This window comes from Lycorma delicatula, chromosome 7, assembly GCF_047948215.1.
Source record: "Lycorma delicatula isolate Av1 chromosome 7, ASM4794821v1, whole genome shotgun sequence".
Taxonomy (NCBI): domain Eukaryota; kingdom Metazoa; phylum Arthropoda; class Insecta; order Hemiptera; family Fulgoridae; genus Lycorma; species Lycorma delicatula.
Window position 1 is genome coordinate 60,216,116 of NC_134461.1, and position 18,272 is coordinate 60,234,387.

At 29.2% G+C, this 18,272-nt stretch overlaps 1 protein-coding gene across 4 annotated transcripts in view; it reads left to right on the forward strand.

Annotated features, from left to right (window-relative positions):
* LOC142328269 (glutamate receptor ionotropic, kainate 2-like) overlaps positions 1-18,272 on the forward strand; it is a 151,938-nt gene that overhangs the window by 70,728 nt on the left and 62,938 nt on the right. For all 4 annotated transcript variants that reach the window (XM_075371959.1, XM_075371961.1, XM_075371962.1 and 1 more), the window contains exons 4-5: positions 7,280-7,452; positions 13,224-13,365. In XM_075371959.1, the coding sequence (XP_075228074.1) occupies positions 7,280-7,452; positions 13,224-13,365 (315 nt within the window). The remainder of the gene's footprint in view (positions 1-7,279; positions 7,453-13,223; positions 13,366-18,272) is intronic.

Below are 18,272 nucleotides of genomic sequence, written 5' to 3' on the forward strand. Positions count from 1 at the left end.
AAAGATCAACTTTACATCTAAAAATATCATATATAGAAGAAAACTCTTACATACCAAAATAAAATGATTAAAATATGGTCTAAAAATAATAACTGAAATGTTGACTGAACTTGTTGCACTAAATTTTTAATTTTGGACTTAAAAAATTGTACTTTGTGTATCATGAATTACTGGTGATATTTAAGTATGGAAACAGCTTTATACTGCATATGTGAGAGGTATTTGGTAGCAGAAAGAACGGGTTCTACATAATTTTAAAAAATCTGCATTATGGTAGGTTTTTAATTTTTATCCGCCATCCTAGATCCGGCGTATTGATTCAAACTTTTTTTTTAAATAGGAAAGTGGATATATAACACATGATTTTAATTTAAAATTTTATAAGAAAACCCGTTTTTCCTTCGTTAATGTCTCGTTATCGATTTACATTCACAATGACGAAAAAATCATGTTAACAATAAAACGAGGTAAAATGTACTGCATGAACAATTTTATTTCACTTTACATTCATAATACATATAATAAAAAACTTTAAACAGTGCTAATAATAAACAATAACTAATAATTAACAACGCAACAAATTAAACGAATATCAATTGATGTTATTTTCTAAATAAAAGTTAACTTCCACTGTTAATATCAGCTGATATTTGTTACTTATCAGCTGTTCATTTATAACAATATAGTTTGTAGTACGTTGAAACAATGCAGCTAATGAACTCCTCATTTCACTATTTTAGTTCAGCATACTTGTAATGATAAAATTTGATTATGGAAGAAAAAATTAAGCTATAGCGGTTCAATTTTTTTTTTTGGTAAAAATTTTATTGTTACTTCCTCGATCATTTATTTAGTTTTATTAAATCTTCAAAAACCAATGCCTTTTTTAAGTGAAACCGAAAGATTAACTCTGCTGATGATGTACGGGTATAGTGACAGAGTTCGGCTTTTAAAACAGGTATGATTTATATAATAACAGATCTGCAAACAGAAAACCAGTAAGTAAATCGACCGTGATCAAGACAGTACAGTGATTTGAAGAAACCAGTACTATAAAGAATAGTGCTTGCACCGGTAGACCTAGAACTGTCACGACTGAAAGCCATTAGATGTATTGCAGACCTTTGTTAAAGACACTCATTCATCGATTCAGAAAGCTGCTGTCCTCCATGACATCATCTCGATTCTCCCCCGAGGGGAGAAGATCCCGCCCCGTAGCGTGTCCGGTCGCTACACCACCACCTCCGCTCCTAGCCAGTAGTGGCTTTAACGGAGGACATCTTCTCGCCCTCAAACTGATCACATACCACAGCGTTCAGTTCAGGCCCCGCACCTCCATGACATCAGTTATTTTTCAGTTCAACAAATTTTTAAAACAAACAAATTTCGCCCTTATAAGCCAAACCTGGTGCAAGAAAGATAATTCTGACCGCCGAGTTAAGTATTGTGATATAATGCGAAAATTAGATACACAGTGTAGAGGCAAATTTTTATAATTCAACGATACGTATTTACAGATGAAAAAAAAATTTACTGAAAAAAAGGAAAGGTCCAAATGAACAAAATAAAATAATTCTAAAACAAAGAGCAACCACCGACTTTTATGTTAAATAAGCAAAACTGTCGATATTGGAGCAATAATAATCCCAGATCGAGGTTGAAAGCTTATACATAGCACCCTCAGAAAGTGAACCTTTGGACGGGAATCATTGGTCATTATATTGCAGGCCCTTTTGTTGTGTCAATCTTAGAGGAGATGCTTTCAGCAACTTGTTAGCCGACAACTTGACTATAAGAGAAATATCCAGGAAAATGTTGGGTAAGAATTAGATATCAACGTATAGTTTCAGCAAGTTGGGGCACCACCTCATTATTATCTAAGGACAACGCAAATTTTAAATGAATAATTCCTAAATCGCTAGATATATTGTAGAGGAGCCATAGAATGGCCGACCAGGTACCCACTCCGGATGTCTTCTCCGGATTACTTTTTTTTGGGGTATCTGAAAAATTTTGTAATGTTTACAAAACAAAACTTGCAGGCATTGACGAATTGAAAAGTAGAATAATTGATGAATCAGCTCGTGTACCACAAGACATGATACAAGCGGTAAACGGATATTACTTGAGGTTAGCTACTGCCAAGCTGTAGAGGGGAAAAATTTTGAACATTAATTGTAGAATGGTATTGTTGTGTTCTTGGAGTGTGTGTGTGTGCGTGCATGTGTGTAGGTTATGGTCATTGTTGCTAGTGTCAAGACTTTGCATTGTGTAGGTCAAAATTGAACATTGTCGCAGTGTACTTCATTCGGTAGTGACCGACTAATAATCTCAATAAAATGATTTTGTGGTGCTACCAGCGGCTATTTTTATTTCTTGTGTAACTCCAATAAGAGTTCAAAATTTATTTCATTACTAATTTTCGATCGAAAAAATTTATTTAAAGTAAATATTGTATTATTTAAAGTAAATAATATCAGCCGTTTAATTTGTTGTTGTGTTGTTAATTATTAATTATTATCAATACTATAACACTGTTTAAAGTTCATTATTGTATGCATTATGAATGTGAAATGCAATAAAATTGTTCATGGAGCGCATTTTACCTCGTTTTATTGTCTTTTTCGGTCACGACTTTTTCGGTCACTGCAACTTGAATGCTTATAATTCAATAACGAAGGCATTAACAGAAAAACGGTTTTCACAGTTGTTTTTCTTGTAAAATTTTAAATCGAAATAATGTCTCATATGTCCACCTTTCAATTTAAAAAATTAAGTTTCATTCAATACGGCGGATCCAAGATGGCAGACAAAAGTTAAAAACCCACCATAATGAAAATTTGTTTAACTATGTAGAACCCCATTTCTTTCTGCCTCCAAATCCCTCTCAGATATGCAGTATGAAGCTGTTTCCATAGTTACATATCACCCAGTATATAAATGGACACATAATCATGCTAAACAATACAATTTCTATTATAAAAATGTATGTTTTACTGTTGAAACTTACAAAAATAAAAGGATTAGTTTCGAGATAATAATATACACTTACATAATTATAATTATAAAATTTATAACCTTTACTACTAATGTTAAAATACAAAACAGTTTTCACAATCTAGTATAATATAAAATTAATATTTAATGTAAATTTATATCAACATGATAAGCAAAACTGTAATATAAACACAAGATTATAAAAAACAAATTAAATAACCATAGCCACCCAGAATAGTTTATGTTATAAATTGCATCAGTAATATAAATAGGATCGTTTATTTATTAGCACTAAAATAGATGCTGATGGATGATAATGAATGATAATGAAAGTGTTAGACTTGCTAACAGGTTCCACAAGATGTTATTGAGTGCATATGTATGCCTGCGCCCTAACCGACTAAACCTCCACCTCTGATAGTCCTTCTCATTTCTATAAACTGCTATGTGGCAGTACTTCAGAAAGAGGGAGCTTACCTTCCTGCACCGGGCCTCAGTGACCATGGTTTCACCACATCCAGGCGACCCCGACAGGTTTGGGAGACCCCCAAACATTCACCCGCAGCCCTGTCCTCCCAGAGCTCTCAAGCACCCCCCACAGGATCATGGCAAAGTTTTTATATCATTAATGTAATAACCTAACAACTTTAGATAAAAAAATAATAGTGTCATTATAACTTCCATTATTTTCTCACCAACTTTTCAAAGAAAAGTACTGTCTTACTTTTGGTCATACAGTGGAATTGTGGGGTGAAATTGAATTTTCTTTTTGGAAAATACCATTACTTAAATACATGTTTATACAAGCCTATGTATAAAATTTGTGGCTCAAAAAATTCAAAACTACTAGATTAATTTCATTAAAATTGAAATATGTGGTAGTAGTGTTATATTAAGTCATGCATCTGAAAATTTAATGAAGATTGGTAGATTCATTCTTCAGTTACGCTCAATTTAAGGTCAACAACAGATAAAGGTTATGTTGTCTATTGTTTAGTGTAGTTTTCATATGCGCTTATGCAGTGAGTTTAAACTTGATGCTTGTGTGTAGTCTAGTAGTTATTTTTAAATTTTTCATCAAATTATGGTTGTAATAATTTAATTTTCTTACAAAGAGAAATTACATTTTAATATTAAATATATTAAAAAATTATACCACTTTTATTTTACTCATTTTATTTATGTTTATTATATTTCATGCGCAAAAACTATATAAAAAATACATACAATATAAAAGAAATAAAATTCGGTCTTCTTGCACAGAACTGAGCAATGGTTTTTTTAATACACATAGATGATATGAATAAAAATCAGTTATTATTTTTACTTATCTTTTAAGAATTTCCTTGAAATGAGATTAATAAAATATCAGCAAGTAGAAAACTTGTACCTTATTCACTGTTTCTCTTATTTATCAGTATTTACTGAAAATTGCACGGACACTGATCTGAAACAGTGTCATACTTAAGTATCATACTTAAAAGAGCATTAATAAAAGATAACAAGTTCATTTTTAAAATAGCTGCAGGCCAACTTTAAACAAATTTTCTTTTCACTATAATACTTGTAATACTTATAATACTTACTGTAATACTTTATTACATTACATTTTTCTTTTCAAATTCTGTTACTTTTCACATCATTGCTACATTTATAGACATTCAAAATCCAATGAATTATAGGGATTGATCATTTATAGTCATGCTTACTGTTTTTATTTTTATTTTATTTTATTTTTTTTTAATTTCATTCTTCATGCTGTTTAGCATTTTTTCTAAATCTTATCCTGTGTGGTTTACTTTCTTGTGGACTGTTTAGATTTTTTTAAATATTTAATCAAGTTTTTTTTTAATTATATCTAATTAAGCTACTTGTGACTTATTCAGAACAATCATATTGTTTTTCAGATATTTAACAAACTTATTTTATCATCAGCACCCTGAGTAGTAAAATATGTTTCTCAAACTTCAGTTGACATGTTGGCAATCCCAAATTATGAAAAAATTTGAATATGTTTCAGTGATGGGGATATAGTTATGATGAAGAAGTATTAATATTTTTAAATATGTATAGCCATTGTTTTATCAAAGTACTCGTTTTCATTGAAATATTGCACATGCTGTAAACAATTACTTAAAATTAAGTAAAAATATTTATTATACTCTAAATACACTACACACAAATGCTTTTGACTTATCAGTAATTTCTTGTAACAGTTAATGTTTATTCACATACTTTTAAGAAAATATGTAACCAAGTCAGTATTTACTTTTCTTAATAAGAATTTACTTATTAATAATTAATATATTTTATTCAAATCAGCCATAGATATCCTAACATAATTTTTTTTTTTTAAATATCTAAAAATTGTTTATATAATATTAGGAATAATATATTTTTAGCCTTTAAACCTAATAAAAAATTGTGGCTTAACTACATAAAAAAATTTCAAACAAAACAATATTAATAAAAAAACCATAAAAATGTTTATTATCATAAATTTGTACTTATAGAATCATCTGTGGTCAAAGTGGTCAAATTTATATTGAGAAAGGAAGAAAAAACAAATCATTTACAATCAGATTTGGGTGTTCATAGATTTGCAAAAGTTGCCAGCCTCCGTGGCACAAGTGGTAGCGTCTCAGCCTTTCATCCAGAGGTCCGGGTTCGAATCCCAGTCAGGCATGGCATTTTTCACACACACTACAAATCATTCATCTCATCTTCTGAAGCAATACCTAACAGTGATCCCAGAGGTTAAACAAGAAAAAAGATATTTTTTCTTAATAAAAATATTAAAATTGCAAAAGATAACTGTAAATTATCAAATTAGCAGTACTGCTAATTAAAAATAGATATAGAATCAATTATGTAGTGAGTTATTTAATGGTTTTTTGATTAATAATAATTCTGAAGTACAACATCCAGAAAACTGTATACAATTACAAATATTAAAAAAAATGTATGTACTATTAAACCAGTTATGAGTGTAATGGTTTACTTAATTTGATAATACTGTCAGAATAACTAGTGTAGTACATTTTATAACCTCCCACTATTCTATTAGCTACTATGTGTGTAGAGGATAGTTTTTAATATCAACACTTTTATATAATATAATTTTTTTAATAATAAATCTTTAATATTTGTTTTTAATATTAGTCGAAGAATATTTAAGATAATATTGGTTAAGCAAACAATGTGTGCATTATTGTGGTTTCATTATTCTGAATATTGGATATTTCAACAAAGGAAGAATGTTTAATAAAGTTAAACAAACAAATAAACACACACACACACACACAGAGAGAGAGAGAGAGAGATTATCATATTACACTAAATAAAACATACTGTTACGTACTACATCATTCAAAAAATACCAATTATTTTATTTATATGAATAAATTAATTATATCTCACACATAAGTAATATTTGAAAAGAGTCTAATAAAACAAATCATCAGCTTCAGTACTGATATTCTGGAATCTTGTTCTAGTCTTTGTTAGGCAAATGCATAATAACCAGACTTAGGAAACCTCATTTTATGGAAACTGAATTTATTTTTATGTATAACAATTTATCTAGGATTTTCAAAAATTGAACTAAACATTTTACCAGTATTTTTATCTCAGATCACATAGAAATGAAACTCATTTTATATCATAACTCCAAATTACGAACTAATCAATTTAACTACACTACATACAACAAAAATTAAGTTTTCCTGAAAAGCAGTATAATATTATTTTGGTGTTAACTGAAAATTCATCAGAACTATTTTTAGTAAATAATAGAAAAAAAATTAAAATAAATAATATAATTTAGCTTATATGGGAGAGTATGGTTATTTGAATGTATTGTTGACCTTGTCATTGGCCAGAAGGGCAAAAAATATTTTAAGGTACAAAAAGAACGCATAACTTATCAAATAAATGGTTACAGAGATACATTTAAAGATTTACACAATCTCATAGTTGCAGGACGCAATTATTATTTTTTGTATGATTTTACAGGATATTAGTTGAAAGCTCAATAAAAATACATAATTTTTTAACTTAGATTTGAATACTGCACTAATCAAATGTGAACTTGAATGTTTGAATTCGACTGAATTGAGGTTCAAGAATGATCAGCCTGACCATGGAAAAAACAAATCAAATAACAATTAATCATAATGTTAAATTGAGAACTCTATATAACTCCATATTAAAAAAATAATATGTTTCTATAATTTGTAATTTATAACAAAAAATTGTTTAAAAAAATCAATACTGTTTACAGGCATTTATGGCTGTCATTCAAGATATGGACTGGAAATCATTTACAGTTGTTTATAAAGATGGTGTTGGTTTGTTAAGGCTGCAGGAAGTACTTAAAGCCCATGATGGATTTGCAAAAGGAGAAGGCCAAACACCTTTTACAGTAGTTCAATTAGGAGACGAGACAGATTATAGGTGAGTCTATATTCATAAATTAATTAAATTTACTAACTTTTTTTTGTTTTTATTTTTAATAGTATATATATATATATATATATATATATATATATATAAATGTATTTGGGAAAATTTATTCCATCATCAAATTATCAATCCATTTTGGTCTTAAAATGACACAAATAAATAAAGTAATTAACATTATACATTGTTTACTGTTCACTATGGCTGAGTGTGTAGCAAAGGCTGAACTGTAAAATAAAATCCAGTACAAAAGCACTATCAAAGAGTTTAATTTTCAAACAGCGACACAAATAATTGAGATCTAATATTAAACATTGAATTAACTTTTCTGTCAAACCCACAATATAACACAGTCTCAGATATATGCTAGAGCACCATACTTGTAAGAACATGAGTACACACACATGTGTGCATGTTTATTTATAATGTTAAATATGCCATGAACAATATGTGTGTTTATTCATCTAGTTAATCACATTCAATATGGTATATGCCCACAGGCAGGTATATGTCCAATCTCACCTTCTTCTCTTAGAATCTATTATTAATTATTCTGCTTAATTTGAAACAGAACTTGTTATATGTTTCTTTCACTTCTTTCTTTCTGAGATAGTATTCATCCACAGATGTGTCTGATTACATTTTTATGTGTATAAAACACTAAGCTGGTATTTAAAGTAAAATATTATATCACGGTCCATCAAAATAAAAACTACTGTTACGTTTTCACCTCCTCTTGCTGTTGGGTGTTGAAACCTAGCGGTGGCTAGGGTGCCTACAGCAAACTATGGTTACCAGACCATCATGCCACTCTATGTCACAAGTTGCTCCCTCGAGCACTGTAGGTAGCATCTTCTAAACCAGTCTGCACTCATACTTGACCCAAGGTGATCATGTCCAGATGGACTCTCTCAATTCTTGTTCAGATGAACATTACTTTAAGTTTTATTTAGCATATGTTTGCTGTTTTTAAAGTTAAGTTATAAGTTACAAGTGTTATGTACAAATTTATTTTAAACCGCTAGACGGCGTATAATTAATCAATCCTTCAGTAATCAACAAGGTGTTGTCTTCATTCATCACCTATGAACACATACAGTCCACCCTCGCTCTAACATATACCGCAACGCTGTTGAACAAGGGTGTGCCGTCGACGTCACAACAACTACTAAGTTCAAATTTTTTACCTCTTAAATTTTTTTTAACTATAATTATTAAAATTAAAAAAAAACAATAAAATTTTCACCAGTTTATTAGAATGGTTTGTAATCAACAGTATAGAATATGTTTATCAAAAATATTAAAAATCCTTCCCCCCTTTCCACTGGTAATAATGATCTCATTTGCTCAACACATTCTTGTTTACTTATAATGCATTCTGTTTCAATGATTCATGGAGGTTATAATAGTTAATGGTCCAATAATAACAATGTTTATTATGATAAGCTGCTCATATCCTCTTTTCACTGTAAAGTTTATCTCTCCATTTATTTAGATTTCACCAAGTAAAACACATTCCTACTGTTAATAGCAACCACAGGGAAGTAATGCCAAATCTCAACAATAACAATGCAAGATTTATTATTTATGAAGTTAAAACTCCCTTAAATGTTAATTTTATTGATTTTTTTTTCTTTTTATTTTTATAAATAATTTATTCATTTATACAGCAGCTACAGAAGGCAACAACAAACAACAATTATGAATAGATGATAATGAATTTAGAGATGCTACCATTCCACAATCGAAATATGAATGATAAGTAGATATGGTGATTGGCAAATAATGTTATCCCTCAGTAACATTAAAAATGTAAATTTCTTACAATGGTAGTGACAAATTACTTGTATTACATAGGTAGATTTCTATTTTCTCCTCATTTCTAAACAACTTTAATTTTGGGTAATAAAATTAACTCAATATTCAATCAGATTTCAGTTAAAATTAACATAACGTCTGATTATTGATTTACCCACATTATAGACTGCAAAAAATGATTTATAGTAATTTATGTAAAGAAATCTACTAAATAGTGACGTCTACTTTTGCTATTATTTTTATAATTATAATTTTGACTAAATAATTTTTTTAAGTTTTAAAGCAATGCCTTCATCAGACAAAAATTGTTATATTTTACATTACATTGTTGATGTACAATCCTCTATCATATCTTTAAAAAAAATCTTCTTTTTAAACAATTATATTTTGATTATCCACTTGATAAGTTTCAAACAATATGGATTTTACCATTTGAAAAATAACAAAGTCTGCCATCTATGATTCTATTTTTTTCTCATTGTTATTTATTCATTATGACTTGCATTTACCTGGTTTGGACAGGTAAAAAGGAAATTATTAGTTACTTTTACACTTATTTCTGTTCATAATTTGAGAAGATAAATTTTTAGATAAATTATTATTATTTATTAGATAATTATTTTTTAGATATTTTTTTCTGTGTTACAGAGTTATCAATAAATAATGTTCTATGTATTCATTTATGTTCTAAATTCACTAGTGTAAAATATATATATAAACATACATACAAATAATCAAAAAATTTCATGACAGATTCTTAATTTAGCTGGTAAAATTCTTATTACTATTATATACTAACAGTGTCTGAAAAATGTTCTACCTGGATGAATATCAAATTGCAATGTTTTAATTGTTTACATTCAAAAAAAAAATTAAATTAAACCAAAAAAAAAAATTACTAGTACTCACATCATTACATTTTCACAACATATTAAATAAAAACAATGATAAATTTATTAAACCAAAAAAAGGTTTTTTTTATGAAAAGTCAGCAGTTTCTTTTAAAGTTGATACCTTTATGAAACAATGTAATTTACATTTATAAACATACTTTAAAAAATAAAGAGGGAAAGATATCTATAAAGAAAGTGTCCTCTAATTTATTTTCATAAAAATATTAATTTATTCTTATTTATTTATTTTAATTTATTTTTTTCATTTTATTTTATTTCATTTTTCTTAATTTATTTTAATTTTTTGCAATATGTTTTTCAAATAAATTGCAAAAAACATCCTCTTTAAAGTTTCTGAAATTAAAATATACCTTAACAAGTTTTGGTGGGTTATCTTGATCAGAGGTAATTTCAAATAAACATTAAAGATAGAAAAAAAAAATGTATCTCTTTATGTTGGTGCAAGTCACCACCAACCAAACTGAACTGGTCACACCTGCTGAATTCAATACACAGGGAGGAATTCCAAATTCTACTTTCAACAACTGGTAACAACAGATGATGTTGATAATGAGCAGAACCAGGTATCTAAAGCCATCATGGATTGCGCCAAATCCTTGTGCCCTCTGCCATCTGCCACAGAATGCAGCTGTGGATTTCAGATCAGGGCCTGGAGATGGTGAAAAAGAGAAACAAGCAAAGTTAACCAGCTCTGAACACTATCAGCAATTAAACAAAGATGTTCAACAAAAAATGTAAGAAGAAAGGGAAGCATATTAGAATGAGAGATCAGCTGAATTTGAAGAAGCCGCACCCAAACATGAATACCACACTTGTACCACATTCTCAGAAAGTTAAGTGGGAAGACAAAATCGACCAATGACAACATCCAAAAGATGGATGGATCCTTTGTACAATCATCAAATGAATGGCTACAGTGCTGGAAGAAGCTTTTCCAGGAACTCAAAAACTACAATCCTCCTCAAGGATCTCTAGCAGCCCCACCTCAAATTGATGTACCAGTAATGCCATTAATCCATGACCAAACAACAACTGAAGACGTTAAACTAGCAATAAGGTCATTGAAGAATGGCAAAGCACTTGGAGTGGATGAGGTCACACCAGAGGTGATCAAAGCTAGAGGAGACATTTTTTTTTTCTCACCCTACACCCCCAGGCCGGATCCACAACAAAGCAAAGCACAGACCAGGGGGTTGTCTACTCAAACAGGCCTCCCTGTCCACCAGTCATAAGTCTAGTCCGACACGTGAACCCGCTGGTTAGATCTTTTCATTGTGTGCTTCTAACCCCTAGGGCGGGGAATCCAAGCCCAACTATGTTGTTCCTGGACTCCACCCCAATAGCCAGGACTCAGTCTTGATGCCAATGCCTCTAGTGAGAGCAACTGTGCAGGGCACTCACACCAGGTATCAGCCTTTTTCACAAAGGGATAAGAGAGTCCCAGTGCCTTATCACTACTGCCCATCCATGCAAGCAGCAAGCACAGATGAACAGCAGCTCCGCAGGGGGCTGTACCTCAACCCCTCGCTGTCCCATCCTCCCTGGCTTTGTGCTGGAGCCGTGTCACAAAGTCAGTTACTGCAGAAAACCTCTCTGCCACTGATAACATACAGTACAGTCTGATTGTGTCAAATGTAAGGGGCCCAGTCACCAACTCAAGGAGCGACGTTCAGTAGCGTTATTTTATAATAAATTTTTCTTAAATAATTTTTTTTTTTTGTTTAGATTTATTTATTTTTATTTTTAATAAAATTTATCGTTTTTTTATAGTAAAAGTTATTTTTAACATGGTTATTTAGCATGTATTTGTAAATATTTCTAGTTTTTCAATGCAACATTTATTTTTCTTATTTTAATTTTTTATTATTAAATTATTGTGAAAATTAAGTTAATTAAGTTATTGTGGAAATTGTTTCCATTCCAAAATAAAATAGATCAGTATGCTATTTATTGATCATAGTAAAAAGGAATTCATAGAGTACTGGTAAAATAATCATTCTACAAAAAACTCAAATACTTTAAAGATTTTCAATTTTCAGATTTACTTATATCTACATAATTGTACATAAAATATGCTGCTAATGATTATTAAACTAGATAAATAATTAAATCAGTTTGTATATATAGAATAACAATCAATCAATAGAACAGTGCCAAATGGGATTAAAATTATATCAAATTTAAAAATTTTACTGTTTAAAAATATACCTGGGTTGAGTAATAAGCAAATAAACAGTGTCCACTTCTTTCCTAAAAAAATATTCTTACCATTCAAACATATTTTATTTGGCCAAACCAAATACTTTTATACTCCCACTTCTGATACGATCTGATCTTTTTCTATAATACTTCTGAGAAACTTTATTTCCACTGCTTTGATCCCACATTTTTCTTTTTTGTTCAGTAATCTGTTCCACATATTGAACTGATGTAAAATTTACTTCATATCTTAAGCAATGATAATATAGACATTCTATTTATATTATAATTTAATTATATGTACTTACTGAAAGTGTTTAAATTTTGTTCTGATTTATTTTAATAATTAATCTATTTTTTTTTTTTTTTTAATAACTATAAAAAATTACTTTTTTTTAAAGTAACACTTATTTGTCAAAATAATCTGCTGTTGAATATAAATATAATTGCATTAGGCTTGATTCTTGGCTAGACATAATCTACTCCAATATACCTTGATAATCTTAATCTTTTTGGCCTATAATCTTTTTTCACCACTCATACCTTTTCCTTGCCCTTGATCCTACTTCCTCATTATCAGTTCTAGGAGTGCAGGTCTTATACTGTAAGGTTTTCCACCCCAAGGTTTTTAGTACTGAAGAGCTAGAACATCTTATGTTTCTGGTAGACAGGACGAACTCAGAAATTCTGTTTTTTCTCCAGTAACTGCACAATGATTTAATTGTTGAAATGTCTTGTCATAAAGCTGAGCCTTCCCGATCCATTCTCCCAATTAAGTTAAGTAATTATGTATCATTAATAACAAAATAATATTTTTATTTTTTTTTATTTTAGGCCACTTCTAAAAATGATAAAAGCCTCTGGAGAAACACATATTGTTCTTGATATTGAAGCTGAAAGTGTTGTAAATATATTAAAACAAGCAAAAGATGTTGGAATGATGGGAGATTACAACAGCTATATTTTAACTTCTCTAGTAAGTAAATTCACTGTAAATTATTATTTTTTATTATAGTTTCTATAGTCTTTCTGTATTTTATAAAATGAATTCATAAATATATTTTTAGCAGATAAGTTTGTTTCTTTGGAACAAATTATTGGTGGTTTTCCATATTTATTTCTAGAAAAAATATAATCTTTTTATTCAAAAACCGTGATTGAAATAATAAACTCTATTTTGTATTTTAAAATAAATATTAGTTGTTTTTTGTATAAATAAATGCATCACTACATTAACCTTTTCCTTTACAGAAAAATTAATACACAGTATAAAGTAAAATAGAGTCTATGTTTGATTTGTATGTTATGTATTAATATTATAAACAAAATTTTATTTTTCTTTATCTAAGAATAAGATCATAAGTCAAAGATAATTATTATACCAAAGTGGTAATGAGTGCTATTACCATAAGTTTAGCAAATTCAGAAATTCCTCAACAAAAATAGTTAAAGAGTATTTTTTACAACATAAATATTTTTAATGTTTTGTGTCTGATTTTCCTCATATTTATGATTATGATATTTCTAATAACATAGTAATTTTAACTAATAATCTGCTTATTAATGTAACAATTTTAATATTTTTTTAATTTTATAATTTTTTTAAAAGAACATATTTAATGGCAGTGGGCTATTACTTACAAATCTTATATTTTATGTGTCCAAAAACCAAATCCACTTCTAAACCAAATTTAAATCTATTAGAGTTTATTTCTTATTTTTATTTACTTATTATTTCATGAGACATTACACTTCTTAATTAACTGATGGAAGTTACTATTTGCAAGGAGGTACTATTTTGTTTCTACTCACACATCATCACATTGAAGTATAGAGGAGCATATGAGTTATAAATGAAAGGGAATTTAAAAACGTTTTGGTTGATTGGTATGATATTCTGGAAGATCTTGCACAGCTTTTATCTGTAGGGATGGGTTAGAGCTGCATCCATTGTTATATGTTACTTATTATTAATTTTCAAATATATTACATCATAATATAAATATATTTTTTATACATCTCCCTACAGATTTTGTTTTAATACATTTATTTTTTATTAACAGTATGGTATTTTACTAAATATGGTATTTATAGTCGAATATCTCCTTTTTTGACTAAAGGAATTTTTATCTAAAAGTAGGTGTGTGATGCAAGGAAATAATTTTACATAGGCTTGAATGAAACTAAAATGTGATATTCAGTCACAAAATAATATTTATTTGACTGAATATTTTGTTTTTAAATATTTATAAAAAAAATATTGTTTAAAAATTCAGGGAGTGAATTGAGTAAATACAATATTATGTAATTGACGACTTCCCACAGAAAGGAGCACATTAATCTGTTACTTTCATCTACCTTTCCCAGTTTTATTGCGGCTGTAACTTATCTAAAGCATGTAAGGTAGAAATAGCTGTGCAGAGCTGTTTTCTCTGAAAATAATATATGATTCATTATATAGTCATTGATTCATTATAAGTGAGTTTTCACTCATAGGGCTAAGTGTCAGTTATATTTCATGGCATACTGACATGCAGTAGTATATTGCATGAAGAAGATCTATATTCACTCCAGAGAAGAAAGTAAGGAAAGTAGGAAACCATTTCATTCTTCACTTTCCACAGTAAGCCTAGTATTCCACAGATGCTTGTTTTTCCTGTGAACGACATCATTTTTGGGAGTGACTAAAATGGTATATATAATGTATAACTAATATATTGTCGCGTGTTTGCGGTTCGAGCAGGATATTGAGAGATTGACGATCGACAATTTTTATATAATTATAATTTATTAATTAAACAACATAAGTAAAACAAGACAAATCAATAATAATGACAGTAGTAATAATAATAATAATAATAATAATAATAATAAGTGACAATAATAAACAGCTCACAATAATAACACTGGTCAACATGATTTTTGTCTCAAGAGTACCAGTAGGTGTACTTAATGCAGTTTTTTATCTTGTTTTCAAATATGTATTTGGAATTTCTCCATCACCCATAGTTGTTTGTTATTTTTATTCTTTTTGTCCAATTGTCCTTTGTCAAATAAAAGCTCCTAGAGCATTTTAAATATGATGGAACCAAATGAGCCAACTCAAAGGGTAGCATTGCTACTGTTGTACAGGTTCAGTTGTGTATAAACATGTACAAACGTGATCTAGTGTAGCACACATTAATCAGAATGATGCCAGTTGTGAGATAGTAATGAACCAGTAAACACGTCATTGTGAGTGCTTTGTGTGCCTGAATTATTGTGTATTTCATATTTACATCTTTATTTCTTTTAATTAGTCATTAGTTATAAAATGCCTAGAGTTTGTTTAAATCATCCTAACAATTTTTGTTCTATATGTGGTGAAGTGACGCTGAAGTCCCAAAGGTGAAACCTTACTCCATTAGTAAAAAGTGATATGAACTTTATTTTGAGTTTAAAGTCAAGGACCAAACAAGGGCCTGGACCCCACATATCTGTTGTTTATCATGTTCTAGGCTTCTCACTGCATGGAAAAATGGCACACACCACATGCCATTTGCTATCACTCTTCTGACCAAAAATCACTCTTCTGACTGTTATTTCTGCTTAACAAACACTAAAAGGACTACATCAAAATCAACACATACAGTGGTGTAGTATAACTTGCAATCTGCAATGAGACCAATTCCACACTGAGAAGAATTGCCCATACCAATGCCTCCGGAACATATGGCATTAGATGAAGAGAGCTCAAAGTCTGATGGAAATAAGGAAGAAAAAGAAACAGATACTGGTGATACAACTTTTGAACAAAGCAGTTTATATGAGCCACATTTACTGACTCAAGAAAATCTTAACGATTTCATTTGTATATAAAGTTATATAAATCTTATAAAAAGTTATGCAAAAAACAGTCTAAAATGCTTGCTTCCCAGCTAAAAGGATGGAATCTTCTTCAAAACAATACAAAGATAAGTACTTATGTAATCATCATTCTGAATTTAAAGATTATTTTTCTGAAGAAGTTGGCTTAGTGTTTTGTAATGGCATTTCTTCTCTTATGGAGACACTTTGTAATGAACATAACCCAGCAGAATGGTGCTTGTTCATTGTTTCCTCTGAGGTTTTTTCTAACCACTTCATTAGAAAAAAATGTCCTAAACACAAATCACTCATACCTGAACAGAAAAATGTAAAACATGACCCATTGTGTAATCCTAAAAATGTGTATCTACCTCTGTTACATATCAAACTAGGATTAATGAAAAATTTTCAAGGCCTTAGACAATACTCCTGGTTTCATTTACTTAAAACAGAAGTTTCCTCAAATTAGCGATGCAAAAATTAAAGAAGGAATATTTGTGGATTCACAAATACAATCACTAATGCATGATGAAAAGTTTGGGGAACTATTGAATCCACTGGAGAAAGCAGCATGGCAAGCATTCAAAAATGTTACTCAGAGATTTTTGGGAAATCAAAAGACAGAAAATTACTGTGATATTGTCAACAATCTTATAAAAACTTGGATTGTAATATGTCCTTAAAAGTATACTTCCTGCACTCTCACCTAGATTTCTTCTCAGAAAATCTTGGCGCAGTGAGCGATGACCATAGGGAACACTTTTATCAGAAGAATTCAGCTATGGTAAACAGGTATCAAGGCAAATGGAATCCTAATATGCTGGGAAATTATTGTTGGACCATTAAGAGGGATGCTCTACAGGTGGAATATAGCAGAAAGTTGTAATTTCTTACTTTCTAAGTGTGTCAATTGTTTGAATATTGTGTTGTTAAGAATGCAGAAAGTATTAAAATGTTTGAAAATATAAATGCCTCTATCTCAGAAACCTTGCATGATGGGGAAAAACCAATATCATATTTGAATTCAGAAGAAAACATACTACCAGAATCACATATTTTTCTTCCTGAGACATAAAAGAATTCTTTTTTGTTCTCCAGTCTAATTAGAATGACAATAATAAATAAATAAATAATGATCTTAGTAATTACAACCAGAACAACAATAATATAGTAATAATAATAAATGTCAATAATAATAATAATAATAATAAACAGAGAATATATACGAACAGAATTTAAAGTAATCTTCAGGATTTATTCACAGGTAGATAAATAATGAAAACTAGAATTCAGTCCCATTGACAAAAGACGTTAGCATGACTGCTAGTCTTAACACTTTTAACTGCTAGTTTTGTACTAATAACAATAGTACAATAGATAAGAAAAATATAAAGTTCTTTCATTCAAATTCATTCGCTATCCACAAATACAACTATCCTAACAGTTTATGAATGAAATTTACTATATATATATATATATATTCCACTTGTAATTTTTGTTTTTGTAATTAAATCATCAATTTAAATGTCAGTTTTACTTTTTAAAAAAACTCTTCCATTGATGGAGTATTAGCAAAAATCTTATAAATAATAAAAACACTTGCAGATTAAAACGTTGATAATCTGTCAGAATAATTATTTGCCATAATCATTTAAATAATAAACTATTTTGAATAATTATTTTTATATAAATTACTATTTCATTTAAAAAGTAGAATTTTAGTCCCTCATTTACTACAGTACTAGCAAATTAACTTTTCAGTATGCTATAACCTAATTTCAATTTTAGTAAATAGATTAACCATAATAAAAATCTCGGTTATATACATAATGCATTTAATTGATTTGTATCTAACAATATTATACACTAAAGCATAATAAACATAATGTCTTATGAACTAATTTTCCTCATCATTTAATCAAATACTTCCAGTTAATTCCATTCGACAAGCTCTGAAATGGATTCATTTTATAGTCTGAAACAAATTACCTTTGATAACTAAGCTTGTGATGAAGAACAGTTATCAGTGAATTGATA